This window comes from Cucurbita moschata, unplaced genomic scaffold, assembly GCF_002738365.1.
Source record: "Cucurbita moschata cultivar Rifu unplaced genomic scaffold, Cmos_1.0 Cmo_Scf00001, whole genome shotgun sequence".
NCBI classification, from domain to species: domain Eukaryota; kingdom Viridiplantae; phylum Streptophyta; class Magnoliopsida; order Cucurbitales; family Cucurbitaceae; genus Cucurbita; species Cucurbita moschata.
Window position 1 is genome coordinate 8,231,392 of NW_019268517.1, and position 17,349 is coordinate 8,248,740.

The following is a 17,349-nucleotide window of genomic DNA, read 5'->3' on the forward strand; positions in this document are numbered from 1 at the left end:
CACCTGCAGCGCATCAAAGTCCCTCACCCGTGCAATCTGATTGGATTATACCTTCCAGTGGTCCCCACCAGTAGTATGTTTGCTTACTTACGTGACTGTCCAATAACAATTTAAAGAAATCTATTAATTTGTACAAAGCTTTTTAAATATTTTCTAATTTTGTCTTTTATCTATATTATATTATAAATTTAACATTCTAATAAATATAAAACTAATAGACGTAAATTTAAAAATTCACAGTCTAAAGTGTAAGCTCAAGTTGTATTAGTGTAATTTTTTTTAATGAAAAATGTTATAATTTTAATCTTATCATTAATATCGTGGCTTAAATGTTAATGTAACATGACGGGTAGGTTCATTAGAAGTCAAAATGTCGGATGAAATATGAAGATTGAATACCGTTGAAATTTAACTGCCCCGGAATCGCTTATTTGTTTGTGTCACTTACTGTCACGTCACGTCAAATCAAGCATAACTAAATAAATAAAACCACAATTATTATTTCAAAGATTCTTGGGTTAATCTCACCCTCGTTCGACTGAGAGATATTTTGATTTTTTTAATTAAATTAGATAATTTTGGGATATAAATGAAAAGTTTTTAAACCGTTGGATGAAAATTAAATTGAATAAATAAATTAATTAAAATTTTAGTATAAAATTTATCAAAAGCATTTAAAATTAATTATTTTCTCTTTATATGGAGACAACATACCCTTATTGTTTGTTTGTTGGGTGAAATGTTAACTAAAATTCAAAATAGAATCCTCAATCAATTTTCTTTTATAATTTCAAATCATTTATAACTAAATAAAATCTAAATATTTTTGTCCCCTTGTCTGTGTTTTTCAATTTATTTTTGGAAAAACATTAATATGCCCAATAATAAAATACAATAATTTAACAAAATTAATATCAATAATTTAGAATATATTTAAATTAGTTAAATATTATATCTTCGATTACAAGGTAAATATTTAAAAATTTTACTATGGTAAAAAGCTAATTATTCTTTGAAACGTGTTTAAATAAAAAAAAAGAATATTCTTAAATAACATTGCTAGGAAACGTCGTAATTCTATTATAAACTAGAGTTTTATTTTGAAATTAGAAAATTTATTGTATTTTCAGTATAAAATAGTATATTAAGTGAAATTAAATAATGTAATAAATGTTTTATCTGCTATCTAATAATAGTTCGAATTAAAAAACACCTTTCTAAAATAACAATAATAATTATTATTTCTATATAAATACCTATTATTAATTATTTTTTTCATTTTTAGTTTAGAAATATATAATGAATATTTTTTTAATTCAAATATGTTAAAATTAAAAACGTTTATAATTTCATGAAAGAATAAATGACGGGTTGAATTAAAATATTTTATGATGGTTAATGATGTCTATAATAGAGCGGGGACGGATAAACCGTATCCTTATTTCAATCTCTATTTTTCTGAAATTTTTATATTTTTTTTTTCACAATTGAAATTTTGTCTCAATGAATAATTTAGTTAAATAATAAATTTAATAATATTTAATTCAGAATTTTAGTATCACGTCAGTTTTTACATTAAACAAATCTCACCGTTGATCATTTCGTAATAGAATATTATCCAATCAAAACTTGCCACGTACCCTACTTCTGATGGACGTTTGAGATCCTCCTCCTCACCAATACGTCACCGAGACATGTGGGCCCAGGCTGTCCTCCACGGTAATGACCAAAACGTCAATCCACTGTTAACAATTTCCCCTTTCTTTCCATACACAAGAAAGACATTTTTCGTTAGTTAACGGCTGAAATTCTGACGCCGTTAACGCTGATTCTTTATATAAATAGGTGGCTCGCGAATTTAAGTTCTTGATAGTCTGTATAATTTTTATTCCGATTTTTGGCTCTCTTAACGTAAAACCCGGAACTATAATATCCCAAACTTTCCCTTCCTGAACAACTTTTTTTTGTTTGGATTTGGACCTTGCTGTTCGCCGCCGGTGGACGGCGGCGATTTTACCGGGCGAGGGTTTGTTTCGGGTTTTTAATTGCATTTTGATTCTGTTGTTTGTTTGGAGATTTTGGCAGAGAATCAGGAGTGGAGTGAGGGAATGTTTTGTTCGTCAGTGTAACAGCAGAAATTTAGCACGAAGATGCTCTGATTGGCGATATTTTAGGGATTTTGATTGCTGTTGCTGTTGGTTGCCATTGCAGCGAGGGAGTGATAAAAGCGAGGATTGCTTGAAACGGAAAATTTTGAGAGAGAGGAAGTTGGAATTCGTTTTTTGGAGGTGGAGATTTTCTTGGCGACCTAACATTGCGGTTGATTTCAGTTTGATTTTGGTGGATAAGCTTCTAAGGAGCCTTCGAGCGAGGTAAGATTCTTGTTGCTTTTACTTTTCCGTTTTCTTCAATTTGATCGTCTTTCTATGCAAGCAAACAGAGCATTACTTTCTCAGAGAATCTTCTTCTATAGTTCTTCTTTTTCTTCTGGTCGTTTTTCCTTTCGTGTCCTGTTTTGAACGATCCAAAGCGATTTCAAATGGTTCTCAATCTATCCTCTGTAATGTTCTTTCAGTATAGATTCACCGAACGCCATTTCAGTACTCAGAAGTGTTTAACATTTTTGAATCGTTTGATTGGTTCCGTCTCGGAGCCGTTGATTCCTGTAGCCTTATCACTTAGGTTGTCAATCTGATTTCGTTTTTCTTGCTGAAGGTGAAGAAATTAGATTAGTCCCTGAAGTAGAGAAATAAAGAACAGCAGCGAAAAGTCTGTAAAAGATAACTTAATTAGGGCGTCGAAGAGGTGAAGGCCTAAATGGACAAAGTACGTAAATCACAGTTCGCTTTTGCTTCGATGAGTCGTTTTCGAATATTAAATATTCAATGAAGTAGATGAAAAGTATATATATATATATTCGTCATTCTTCTGCTTCTTCTTCGATGTCTCAGTGTTATCCATCCTCCATATTCACTGTTTCTCTGTCGCCTCACCCACAGCTTTCAATCTGAACCCGATTAATTTTTCTTGTTCTTTCTGAATCTCTGCTGTTATAAATTAATGCGTATTTCTCTCTCTTGGTCGCTTTTTTGGATGTCTTGGAGACGGAAGAGTGATGCGATTGCCCAGAGGGAAAAGAGAAAGAACCAATAAGTTGTCAGAAACTTCGGCATTAACAAATATTTGATTCTTTATTCGGCTTTGTAATAGTAAAGCAAAGCACGTACCACACTCGGTCTCTCTCAGTCGACCACTTTCAAATAGCTGTGCCCTCATTTACTTTCCTTTCAATTATCGACTATACCCCCTCTTGTTTGTTCCTTCTCTGATCTTTTCCTCGTCGTCTCTGATCCCGAGCAGCCCTTTTCCTTTTTTTATTTTTATCTCCTTTTCCTTTCTCCAGGACCCATTTGTTTCCCGCCAATCGATGAACGAATTTATATTTATTTCAGATTCCCTCAATTTCTTTTTTCCCATCTAGCCGCGTACCTGTTGCGGAGATGAGAGAACAACTCGCCCCTTTCTTTGACTACCTAAGCTATGAAAGAACAAGGAAATCAGTGCTCTGTTTCGATTGATTTCCTCACGAAAGTTCGTTTTAAAATTATGGAAATCCCTACAATTGGAAACTCTTCTTGTGCTTTATAATTCGAGTATTACATGTCTATCTCTCATAGAAATGTGGTTGGTAAAGAGAAGGCTCGTTTGTTTTCTTCTCTTCAAATCAAAACACGGGAGAAAGAGTGAGAGAGAGACAGAGAGAGAGAGAGAAACAAAGCGAAAGTTATTGGATTATGCAATTTAATTTTTGGGATTTCCTTTTTCTTTCATAAATATAGCATCCACTAAACCGCTAGGTGGAACCTACTTGTTTGTGATGTGCAGAGTAAGAAAGCAAAGTTGAACCAAAATGTTTACATGCATAGCATGTACGAAACAGACAGACGACGAGGGTGAGGATGGGGCTGCGCGTGGGAGTGGCACGCCTAGTACAAAGGAAGCCGTCAAAAGCCTGACAACGCAGGTTCTTAATCCTCTTCTGTCTCTTTTTTCTTTGTGTTGCTTCGGCTGCATCTTTGCTTTCTCAGTTTCTTTTCCGTCTTGTGAGGACAGACAAACTAATAATACCAATTAGGCTTGCTATAAATGGGGACCATCTATGCTATCTTTTCACCAATATGAATGTGCCTCTTGTTTATTGTTTCTTTTTAAATCTTTTTAAGATCAATTTTAGGTAGGAAAGATCTTGTGCTTGTGTTTGAGTGCGACGCGCTCTAATCCTTCGTCCTTCAGCTCTTCCTGGCTACTCTGTTTTTGTTTTTGTTTTTGTTTTGTCATCTAAAAGGAGTGGTTTCTTTAACAGCTTACCAATATTTTGTACCGATTACTCATAACTTTCTAGTCCACGTGGTTTTTTTGGGGACACTTCGTATCATAAATCTGACTTTGCTGACCTGCTGCTCTTCTTGGCCCCTCGATGGCCGATTAAATATAGAATTTTGGGCTTTTTCTTAATAGTTTTTATTCCCAAATGGTAAAACTAGTCCTATATCCATATGGAGAAGATCCCCATTCCCCACCTCGAGCCTTCCAACGAGTACGAATTGTTTTGCTTGCTTTCCTCTCGGGGAATTATGAAATGATAATCTGATTTTCAGGGTAGCCTTTCCGATCCACTTCCTACTTATAATTATTCGAGTGAACAAAACAGTGGGTTGCTCTTTTCACTATAACTTTAAACGAAGGTCGCTAGTTTTACTATAACTTTCTGAAGATTAGATAAAATTCTTTTTTGAAGGTAAAACATTTGGACGATGCAACCTTACTGTTGCTATGTTGAAATTAAAACTGCTTATAAATAATAGTTTATATAATAGAACCGATTTTAGGATTAGTTTAAGTAGGGGGTGCCTGGTCCAGCCTGCCTTGGAAATTTGTTTTTGCACAAGAAATAGTGGCAGCACATTTTGCATCGAGTAGCGGTGGGGTCATTGACATATTCATATACAAGACGCATTTGAAGGACAGCCAATCAACGCCTGAATGTGACCCACCATTGAATTTTTGTCGACGCACTGTTTTTCAAAAGTATTGTTTCTTAACCAAGCCCTTTCTTTTGCTGGATGAGCCACCACTTGATTAGCAATAAGATGTTAACAACTGAGACCTTTTTTTTTAATTGATTGTTTAGGAATTTCGATTCTTGTGATATTATTTCTATTCTTAAATATCGAAGGAAAATATCCTCCAAAATAATTCTCCAAGTTGTATATTCCACTTTCCCGAAACATCATTCTGTATGCTCCACATAATTGAAACGTGGATGTGTCTCTCACCAAGGAAAAATTGGTCAATTTCATGCGTATTTTTTTGATTCACAATGGTTGGATTGCACACTTCAATCCATTATTAATATAGTGAAATGCATTGAATACGATATATTTTCTCATAGCTTAAAAAAAAAGAGCGTATTATTCTGTGTTGGGTGACTGAAAGACCACTAATGTTTGGATTTTCAGCTCAATTTGGACATTCATATAACTGCCTTAGAACATCCTAAATTTTGCATCCTTCCTTTCAATTTGATTCTCTATTCATAATCTCAGTATTTAATTGTACTTTAGAAGATACTAAGCGCTGCTTAAGCTGTCCTTGATCTGACTTTGGATAGCTAAATTTTACAGATTAAGGACATGGCGTTGAAATTCTCTGGTGCTTATAGGCAGTGCAAACCCTGCACAGGCTCCAGTAGCTATAAGAAAGGACAGAGACCTTACCCAGATTTTGACACTGCTTCAGAAGGGGTTCCATACCCCTACATAGGAGGGGCAAGTGCAAGTTCAACACCTGCCTGGGACTTCCCTCCTGTCAATCGCCACCCACATACGAGATCTGACTCGAGATTTAAAGGGGTGTTCAGAGGAGACCAGACCCCTGGAGCCGATTCCACCATATCAGCATGTGATGTGGTGCTTGAGGATGAGGATGAGCCGAAAGAGTGGATGGCACAGGTGGAGCCTGGTGTTCACATTACTTTTGTGTCCCTACCCAATGGAGGCAATGATTTAAAACGAATTCGTTTCGAGTAAGATGAACAGTAAATCCTCCACGCTGTCGGTTTCTTGTTTCTATAATTAATATCTTGTTTATTTCAGAAAAAGGGAGACTTTTCATTAAGAAATGTAGACTTCTCTTGGGGGTATTTCTGTTAGTATTTACCATTGCTACCATAGCTAACATAAGGTCTTTTTTTCTTTTGAAGTCGAGAAATGTTTAACAAATGGCAAGCTCAGCGATGGTGGGGCGAAAACTATGACAGAATAACGGAGCTCTATAATGTCCAGAGATTCAACCAACAAGCTCTTCATACGCCACCAAGAACTGAGGATGAGGTGAGCCCTCACAACCTTTGTTCTTGACTTCTATTTCCATTAAAATGAAATGATGCAAGAGTATATATTTCAAGGATTAGAATTTAGTAAATTTGTTCGTGATTGATATTTTCCACCATTTATTATTGAAGGAACAACGAAAGAATGAGAGAAAAATGATTAATGAAATGCTCATTCTTTCATTTCTTGTATAAATTATTAGGTCTCTACAAGTTATGTGGTAGCAGAATAGGAGATAATGGTGCAAGAGGTCTTAATCTTGACAACAAATCTAAATTTTCAGCTTAGAATACAAATGAAATTTCAAATTATCTCAGTTCATTCTGCAAATATATCAATGAAACGCATCTGATAGTGTTATTTTATGGCAATAAATCTGTGTTATGCCAATTCCTAAACAAGTTTCTTATAACTTAATTCAGTATATTCAGTAAATATTTACAATCATGAGATAGATTTTTTTGATATTGAGTAAATGTTTCCAATCTTCAGAGGGATTCTTCTTACTCAAAGATGGAAAGGGATAGCCCAATGACTGCAGCGAACAAAGATTGGGCACTGAAAAACCACAAACCTTCAGGAAGTAAAGGTTATTTTCCATCTGACCAGCATTTTGATCATGGAAGCAGCCACCACTATGCAGGGTCAAGTGCCTATCCAACCGGGGGCGCCAAAGGCGACATGTCATCTATGGAAGTCTCACGCACAACTACCTCTTCTAGAGACGAACCTTCAATTTCCGTTAGCAATGCAAGTGACATCGAGGCCGAATGGGTCGAGGAAGACGAACCAGGAGTCTACATAACAATCAGACAGCTTGTTGATGGCTCTAGAGAGCTTCGTCGTGTCAGATTCAGGTAATTAACATCTGCATTTACTTGCATCTATAGTAATATTAATAGATTTTCTGTGATAAATATACTCGTACTCTTTATTAAAGAGATTACAAGACAAGAAACGACTGCATTAGATTGTACTTGAAATTTCTTTTGAGATGAAAACTTAGGTAAGATGGAGGGTACTCTAAAAATAAATATAACAATCGGCTCATACAATTATTGAGCTTGATCCTATTGGACCAGTGATGATATTTTAACATTGATATTCTTTGATTCGATATGAACAGCCGTGAAAGGTTCGGGGAGGTGAACGCAAAGCAATGGTGGGAACAGAACAGGGAGAGAATCCAAGCTCAATACCTATAATAACTTTATTGATGATGGCAGCAACAGGTTTAAAATTAAGAAAGTTTCAGGAGCACCTTCATGTTCCAAAAATTTTGTCTTTAGAATTTAATATTCACAAAAGGCCATCAGCTGGGATATATGGAGATTTTTGCACCACCAAATAGATACAAAACCAAATTTCTGATCTTTCCAATCAGAATTCTCAAAGTCAAATTCTTTTATTTTCATCCATCTTCTTTCTTTTTTTTCCCCTTTTCTTCAAGATATTCGTTATACAATCTATTATTATCATTTGTTGCTGTCTGTTATAAATATCCAAAAAGGAGTTTACGAGCTTTCCCTGGTGAAGCTCTTCATAGTTGGATTATCTCATGCTGAATGTATCAGTTGCTTGCTTGTAAGCATTGATTTTTTTTTTTAATCAATGATATAAAACTCTACAATATATAAGCATTTTAGCAAATTTATCTTTGAAAATTTTAACATTTTGTAAGTCATTTATATTTTCAACAATAGTCATAACCTTCTATATGGTTGAAATTAAGTAATAAACTCAAACCCTAAACCCATCATGACGTGTTAGACTAAAAAAATTGTATTATGAATTCGCGGACATAACATAAAAAATGAGTTAACCACAATGTAATATGATAAGTAAAGTCTTACGAACGTTGTGACTGTCAACACTATGAACTTTGTGACTGTTCATAGTGTTCGATGATGGTAATTTGAATCTTTGACTTCTTGATTGAAAATATATTTATCTTAATCATTATATAGAAGAAAAAAAATCTCTCCAAATTTTAAGGTTTAAATTATTTAAAATTAAAGTTTAAATTATTTAAAATACAAATAGCGTAATTAAAACTTATCTTGAAAGTAAAAGAAAGGATTTCAATTAGCATTCTAACACAAAAGATGGGCTTATGACAATCTTGTTGGGTAAGCAAGACCAAAAATATGAACATCATTAACGGTGGACAATTAGGAATAATAATGCGTTTCATTTTGTTATGAGAGGGCATATAATTAATTATATCACGCTCTTTGATGGCTTGAGAGTCATGGTGGTTGGTGGTTTGATTAGATTGGCATGACCTCAGAACTGATTCAATGTTTTATCCAATGATTTCTACCGTATGCACCAGAATACACCCTCTCTTTTTGTCTTTTCATTCCTTTCATTATGACAGAATAAAAAATCCCTTTTGGAAGATTCTTTAAATTTCTTTCCCTTCGGTCCTCATTTTTCAAAAATAGATAGTTCATCAAATTTCAAATTTGTCTCTTTGATCCAAAAAAAATTTTAAGAACAATGTATGCTCTCAAAACCCATGATTAGTTTAAAACCTTATGGCAATTGCCTAAAACATACACAAGAGTAACACATTCACCATCAAACTTCAGAACCTTATAGAGAGATGACAATCAGATAAGGGCCTTGATAAATGTTACTGTAAGTGTGTAATTTCACAGAAGGCATAAATGGAGAAAATCACAGAGTAGCAAACAAAGTACAGTAAACATAAACAGACGAGTATAGTCGGCGGTCATTTATTACATAAGTTTTCCCAGAGGGGGTGCGGGTAGCATTACGGTTCTTCAAATAACAGAAACAAAATACTGCAAGGGGCATCGATGATTATGAGAGGAAGGGGCTGTCAACCTGCAACCTTCCTGGGGTAATTGCTGCCATGTTGAATCTCTTGGGCGGGCCTTATTAACAGATCACCAGAGGAACCGCTCCAGCGGACACCCGCTTTCATCGGACGAGGAAGCTGCACAATCGATGGCCTGCGAGAGGCAATTGTCATGTTTGCCAACTTTTCACCTGCATCTGAAACTCCACGCACATTATTTCCCTTGTAGATGGAGTCTGCAATGTGCATAAGCTCCACAACATTATAATCACTTCCATAAATTGGTCTCAGACGACAATTATTTGAACTTCAGAAGCATTTTAGAATCGTAGACAGTAGTCCAACAAGAACCAAGGAACTTACTGGTAGGGCTGTTCCTCACAGGCGGTCGGTATTTCGGTTGTCTAACAGTGCTCTTCATATTTTTATCGTTCTTATTTGCATCCTAAGTCAAGGCAAAACAATGGTTAGAATAATATCGCCAACCATTTTCATGATCACGAGTGTGAATGCATGTGTATGTGTAATGAGAGAGGGGTCGGTGTCTCACCTGGTTCATCAAATCCAACTTCCTTTGCACACCTGCGAGATGGTTTTGATGATTCAGGAATCAAGCTAATCTAGTTGCCAATATAATCTTAGTAATGCAAATACCAGAAAGGAATAAATATATTACTACCTATGCTCAACAACGAGGGCGCCTTTGGAGAGAAGTTGCCAGCAATCCTTGAATCAGATAGAGCCCCAGGATATTTTTTAGCAGTTTGCTGCTCCAGGAGATCCTTTGTTCCAGCTGTAATAGGGAAGAACACATCAAAAGCTGTCCAACTGAGTAATGCTTTCAGCTTACCGTGTTTAAAAACAGGGAGAGAAATAAACATACCAGAAGGAGGGGTCCGAGCAATTGGAGCTCTAGCACGAAGAGATGGTGGAACATAGTAGCAACTCTGCCATGCATTAGATAAATATAAGAAAAAATTAAATGAAATTATACACATTTGTTGATCGATTAAAGGAAAGCTGGACTCTACTTGGAAGAAGGGATGTTGGAGGGCTTCTACAGCTGTCGGTCTCTTGGATGGATCCCATGAACAAAGTGACTGAAGACGCAATAAAATAAAATAAATAAATGTAGTAATATACAAGGTGCATTAAGCAAATGAAAAACAGACATTTTAACAGGTCAAGACCAAATAGTTTCAACGGCCGTTTAATTGTGCACTTACTGCAATAAGATTGACAGCATCTTCACTGGCTGAAGGAATAACAACAGAGAGATGAACTCCATTCAACTGCAAAAGTGAAACAGCCATAAACATCAAACATACGTTTTTCATGGTTGTTTGTTCCAAAAGTTACAGGCAAGATAAAAATGACATAGGAGACTGACCTGCGGGAATTGATAATTGATATTCCTTGCAAGAAAAACTCCATCAGACCATGTATCCATATTTGGGGTGCCAAGTACATTGCAAATTTTGTAGATTTGGTCTATTTCACTGCATGAAACAAATAAAGAGAATTCACAAAATTAGCTGACAATTTCAACTGTTATGTAGAAAGACTACAGGCAGGCCTACCATTCATTTTCTGGTATTATTTGACAAAAAACCACTACAGGCATGGTCCAGAAATATAATCGCACGCATATGGGTGATATGAATCTCACACGTAAATCCTCACAAAAACTAAATGATGCAGACTAGATTTTTGAAAGAGAAACAAATAGAGTACGAAAGCAAACGAAAATAAAAGACTGTGCCACAGATTAGTACAGGGTTCAAGATTATTTGTCTTTGTTGACACCAAAACACCAGCAAGTTCTAAGAAAACCAAGGCATCAATAGTTGGCTGAGCACTAATAACTTTTATGCATTAAGCATTTACAAGTAACAAGTGGATGTGCATGAGCAACACACCTTGCTCCAGGGAAAAGAGGACGAAGAGTAAACAACTCTGCCATAATAGCACCCATTGCCCACATATCTGGAAATAATAGGAAGGAAATAAGCATCTTGGGTAAAGTTTTATGGGAATTGGAGCAACTAAAAAATTTCTGTTCCTCACCAACTTTAGGACCATAAAGATAGGCCTGAAGCAGCACCTCTGGAGCTCTATACCTGAGATACAAGATTCAAAGTTACTATACGGCATTGCTGCAATCAATGTAATGGCAAGAAATACATCATTTAAAATAGGCAAGGGTGGAAAATATACTTACCACCGGGTTGAAACATATTCTGTATAGGGTGGAACTGCACTAGTTTCACGAGCAAGCCCAAAATCAGCCAGTTTTATTAAGTCTTTAGCAACTAATAAATTTTCTGGAAGAAAAATGGGTAATGTCAAATAAACCAAAAATGAAAAATAAGAAAGGAAGTCAAAGTTCTACTTAAGTTATTATAGGTATACTGCATAGAAAAAATAATATTAAAACTGGCAAGAATAGTGCTAGTTCGAAACAAAGAACTAATAAACTGAGAAAAAAAAACAACAAAATGCAAACAATATGCATCACAGAACAGAAAGATATCGATAACATGCAGTACACATGCCAAAGAATTCACACAACATTTACCAATTCTATCATACAAAACCTCTGAAACCTGATTCAAAATTCCTTCCAGAACATTGCTACATAGAAAGCTATCATATCTACTAATTCTATAACTTTATCATGTGAAAATACTACCGGCCTTAAAGAAGGCCAAACACTTCAACAGACTCTAGAAGATCAAAAGACCCTAAAGAATTGGACAAATCAATTTCAAAATGCATGAAGCAGGTAATATATGATAGACCAAAATTCAATGCACTTTACTAGACATAAGAACAAAGGAGATACCTGGTTTAAGGTCCCGATGAAAGTATCCTCGCTGATGCATGTAGGCAAGGCCTTGAAAGACTTGAAAGCACCAATTTCTCACTTCAGCTTCTGAGAAGAGCTTTTCTTTATCCTTCATAAGTTGATAAAGATTGCATTCCTGAACATCAAATTTTTGTCCAGTCAGGTAGAAAATAATTTTAACACAAAACATGTTCTGAGTGACAAAAGGACGTCACTAACCATGTACTCAAATACAAAGTACAAAATGTTGTTTTCCCTGATAACTTCCTTGAGTTTGACAATATTTGGATGATTCATCTTGCGTAATGACTGTCATATTAGAACAATAAAAAAAAAAAGAATTAATTTCAAAATAAAGAAAAATTAGGCAATAAAAATAAGATGAAAAATTAAGGATTCATCACCTTCACTTCTCTCAGACTGACACACTCCTCCCATGTGTAATACTTTTTCTTCATTTTCTTAATTGCAACCTGTTGATTTAAATCAAAAGGTCATAAAAATGAAAACTATTTGCTTCTTGGAGAAACAAGAGAGAGAATCAGAAGACACTCACAACTTCCCCGGTCTGCTTACTGATAGCCCGCCAGACACTTCCAAAAGTGCCATCACCAACTTCCTTGATTAACATATACCTTATAAATAGTAGCAAAATTGATAAACATAAGTAATACAGGAACAATTAAGAGTATTGCACAACAAAATAAGAGAAAAATAATTAAACTGTGAAAAACAACTAACCTCTCCATTTTTCTTACAGAAGCACAAAGACAAATCCTCTTTACTCAAACGAAGTAGAGAAACTTTTATCTTCGTACAAATACTAAGTAGTAAACAACTGTCTTGCACTGATCTAGCAAAAACCACCACTAATTTTCAATGGTAAAATGCAAAAGCACAAAACCAGAAAAATTATGATGAGCAGACTGTGCAGCTTTATTCATTACAAAATCCACAACTTCAACTTCAAGACAGGAAGAAGATGGAAATATATGACAAACACCACCAAACATGTTGAACCTCGAGAAGAACTGTCCAAGCCAGCTGAGCAGTTGGAAGTACCAGATGATTGCGAACGAGCTATCTCATAATTCAATATAGAGATTGAAGATATATCCTCCAGTAAGAAATGTCATGACTCTCTAAACATCACCCATCAGGAACAAAGATAAGAACAAATAATAAAGGCTTTGACCAGCAGAGGTCAATGCGATAGTCTTGACTTTTGGTAGTTGTGTAAACCAGCTTCAGTGATTAACAGAACTCAGCTCTGCGGGAAAAATGACTGAGGTTAACATAATGCATTGCACAAATTAAAAGAACATTGCAACAAAAAGAAAGTTCAAGTTACAACATACCCCTGCAGAATTTTCACCTAGAAAATCATCAGGATACTGCATCAACAACGCTCTGCATCCAAAATAATAAAAACAAAAAACATTATCATTCAAATGAAACTGGATATTAATAACAACCAAAACAGAATGTCAAAATAGTTCATACTTGAACGGTTGCACCAACGATCCAACACCAATCTCAAAAAGTAATTTCATTACGCCTCCTGTGCTGATCATTTAGATGAACTTGACCACTAAGTGCAATTGACAAAGGAAACCAAAAGAAAATCTCCAAGAACAAGGAAACGCCAGTCAAGCACTTCCTGGAAAGAACAAACTTGATGCCGGAAGGAATTTGTCCAAAAAGAAGCAAGCTCCATATCTTGAGAAAATATAAAAAGCCCTTTATATCCAAGCCCTCAAATATCTGATACTTTACAACAACATCAAAGAGTTAGAATAAATATTCATGAATGATAACGAGAATACAGGTCAGTAGATTTTATCAAGATGTGGCATGTTATAAACCACCGGGCTGCAATTTATCATATGCTAAAGACCATAAACAGCCCGAATTTGATCAGAACATACATATTATTGCAACAATCGTATCAAGAGGCAAAAATTATTAGAGAAGAAAAATTACTTAAGCGCAAAAGGCTCAAGGAAAATCCCAAAAAAGAACCAATGTAAGACAATAGGCATCTCGCGTTCATCAATACAAAACAACAATTCACCAACCGACCAGTCGACAAAAAATCCTGCTCACAAAAAATAAGCAAGCGAAGCAGCAGCTACGCGCTAAAAGTCCAAACAAACGAGATTCTTCGCGATTAGTGAGCAAAAAGAATCTCACAAGATTTCCGGCATTGAATCAAGACGAAACCCTAATTCACCAACCGACCACTCAGACAAACTTCCAATTCACGAAAGGCAAATGAAACAAACAGCACCCCGCCACAAACTGCTAACTAATTAGAATTTCTTCGATCAATGACCAAACATAAAAACCGCACAAGATTCCGTCGTCCAATCAACCATAAACAGATAACCAAATTAAAACGAGTGACAACGAAGAAACCTAGAAATCCCACACTAAATCCGGTCAATCAATCCGTCAATCGAAAAACACCATACACCAAACATATAGGGGGGGGAAATTTGACCTAGATAGATATATTCACAAAATCAAAGAGAAATCGGAATGAATCGGTACCGAAAAATGAAGAAGCATAACCTCCGCCTCCAAGAACGGGAGGAATTGGGATCCAGAGCTTCCCTAAACGCTCTTCTTCTTCCCGCAAATCTTCTCAAAGCCACAAAGAAAACCAGACGGATTCCCAAATACACAAAAAGAAGAAAAAAACACGAGATCTTTGCTGCGTGCCAACCAAGGTAATGATCCCTAATTTTCCATAATGACCCACACCGAAACCCTTTTATACATCCGGGGTTCGTATTCTCTACGGCCAGACCCACCGGTTTCTAATCTGCTCTCGGATTTCGACCCAATGATCAGCTGGTTGGTGCCACTTGCCAGCTATCCAGTGCCCTTTCGCCATCAATTTAATAATAAATTTAGTAAATTTTATCTTCAAATTGGTTTATATTCTCAACATTATTTTCAATTTTCAAAATTTATTAAATACAAATTTTAAATTACTTAAATTAATATTTTTAAAAAATTATTACGCACTAAATTAAAATTTTAAATAAGTTCAATTTAAATTTTTTATTTTATATTTTTTTGCGTTAAATTAAAATTTTATTGACTTTTAAAATTTTAAATACAATATGGATTTCTAAATTTATAAACGAAATTTATTTATTTATTTATTTATTTATTTATTTATTTATTATTATTATTTTATTTTTTAGACCACCCAATATTCCTTTTCCGACTTTGATGGATGGTTCGGTTGGTAAATTATCTTTAATTGGAATATTTCTCAAACCTAATTTATTTTCCAATAAAAACAAGAATACCAAACTTTAAAAAAAAATCTGTATTTAAATATTAAATTTTAGAAAATATTCAATAAAACGTCTAAACTTTATATTTTATTGTCTCTTATAATATACCGTTGACTTTCTCTCCACCTGTTAAATTCAAAATTCATTCTCATGTCTGAAAAATAAAACTCAAAATTTAATTATTTTTAAGTTTAATAGATAATTAATATATTTATCTACTTCACTGTATAATATTTATTTTAGTTTTAAATATTATAAAATATAATAAATTTAAATTTTCGAAGAATAATATCCAACGATAATATCTTTTAATTAGTCGATGCACACAATATTGGAAAGGATGAGAATAAATATATATTTGTAGGAATATATAAATTTTTAAATAAAAATAATAATTAAATAAAGTGGGTTTCGAGAATCTTGAATTATGATCGATGAAAGTAATAGAATATTTTCTTGAATTTATATTCCAATCTCAAATTGGATACTAAGAGATATATTTATCGATAAGGATGCGAAAAAAATAAAATACATCTATTTAGATTTTAATTTTTAAATAATATTATTTATATTATTAAATTTAAATTTTTACAATATAGGTAAAAAAAAGTAAAATAAAATATTTTGTGAGTTAAAATATTGTTATATTGATTTAATAAGGTATTTATAAGTAATTCTATTATAAATATTATTTATGAAAATTTTATTAAATTAAATGAATGGAATTGAATTTCAATTTAAAAGCACAAAAATTTCATATATTTTTTGACTTAACTGATGTTGCGTTCAAAATTCTATAATATATATATATAGATTTGTTTGTTTAGTAACTCTTTAAAAAAATAGTTAAATATTTATAAAATTAAAAATTTATGCAGTAAAATCTAATTTAATTAAATTAAATGTAACTCCTAAATTATTTAGATTAAATTAAAATATATAAAAATCATAACAACTTGATTTGTAAGTAAATAAACTAAGAGAGAGATATTTATGAGTAGCGAGCAAGCGAAGGTTCCTCCACTGGATTGAGTTGGATGGTTTCTCTCTTAGCTGGCCGACACGTAACTACTACTCTCTGCCACGTGTCACACTATGTCTCAAGACTTTTCTCTTTTAAAATAATATATATATATATGAAACGAAAATAAATATTTCAAAATTGTAAAAAAAAAAAAAAAAAATTCACATGATAGTATATATTATTTTTTAAAAATAGAAAAATCAAGTGGCTGTAATATAATATATATATATATATATATATATGGACAAATTATTTTTTTCCTCCATTAAAAGCTGATGTTTTTTTAAATTTTTTTTACTCCGAATCTCGAGCACGTTAATAGAAAATATTTCACACATTAATATGGTAACGACTCGTAAATGAATTAAAATTTTATATTCTATAAATTAAATTAAAATTATTGAAATAAATATATCTGATTAGTTTAAATATATATTATTGGTTATTAGGTTTGACCCATAATGTTAAATTTATTTATTTTTAACAATATTGGAAATGTTCTAATTTTTACTCCAAAGATATTATCGAATTTGGTGGTCCACCGAAAAGCTGCCACCACTTATTCTTAAAAATTCAAAATATTTTGTTTGGATTTGAAAAAGGAAAATAATTAAATTTTAGGCTTTATTTATTAGCTGTCAGTAATCCTCAGCCACTCAATTTGTGGACAAAAGTGCAATTTATGCGGATTAAAAAATATATATATATATATATATATATATCGTTGCCGTATATATTTTCTAAAATTATAATTATTTTAGAAAATTGTACGTTTTATATTTTAAAATAATGGAAAAGTTGATGTGAAAAGGGTGGAATAAAACGTGAATTTCAAAGGAAATGTGTAACACGTGCTTATTATTATTATTATTATTTTAGTTAGAAGTTGAAACAAATGTGAGTATGTGAAAGGAAAATATGCCATGGAAGGTAATTATCAAACTTTG

The 17,349-nt window shown here is 33.5% G+C and overlaps 2 protein-coding genes across 6 annotated transcripts; one reads left to right on the plus strand and one right to left on the minus strand.

Annotated features, from left to right (window-relative positions):
• The first annotated feature begins 1,865 nt into the window (after nt 1-1,865).
• LOC111449714 (protein BREVIS RADIX-like) lies at nt 1,866-7,935 on the plus strand. The gene is made up of 6 exons (XM_023089767.1): nt 1,866-2,372; nt 3,886-4,024; nt 5,685-6,085; nt 6,263-6,392; nt 6,885-7,249; nt 7,519-7,935. Exons 2-6 carry the CDS (start codon nt 3,911-3,913, stop codon nt 7,595-7,597), a joined length of 1,089 nt encoding a protein of 362 aa, XP_022945535.1. The 5' UTR covers nt 1,866-2,372; nt 3,886-3,910; the 3' UTR covers nt 7,598-7,935.
• A 1,064-nt stretch (nt 7,936-8,999) lies between these two features.
• LOC111446213 (cyclin-dependent kinase F-4-like) lies at nt 9,000-14,836 on the minus strand. Of its 5 annotated transcripts, none has more exons than XM_023084948.1 (19): nt 14,621-14,836; nt 13,571-13,837; nt 13,426-13,475; nt 12,809-13,337; nt 12,624-12,702; nt 12,472-12,540; nt 12,287-12,376; nt 12,065-12,203; nt 11,441-11,543; nt 11,287-11,339; nt 11,139-11,205; nt 10,610-10,718; nt 10,446-10,511; nt 10,251-10,319; nt 10,103-10,166; nt 9,899-10,012; nt 9,770-9,801; nt 9,583-9,664; nt 9,000-9,455 (listed from the first exon to the last, which is right to left on the minus strand). In XM_023084948.1, the coding sequence occupies exons 4-19, from the start codon at nt 12,814-12,816 to the stop codon at nt 9,241-9,243; spliced, it is 1,359 nt and encodes a 452-aa protein (XP_022940716.1). In that variant the 5' UTR covers nt 12,817-13,337; nt 13,426-13,475; nt 13,571-13,837; nt 14,621-14,836; the 3' UTR covers nt 9,000-9,240. The 5 variants fall into 5 exon arrangements, with proteins under 5 accessions (XP_022940716.1, XP_022940725.1, XP_022940732.1 ...); XM_023084957.1 differs by having other exon boundaries at nt 13,443-13,477; XM_023084964.1 differs by having other exon boundaries at nt 9,583-9,652; nt 13,426-13,477.
• Nucleotides 14,837-17,349: the final 2,513 nt, after the last annotated feature.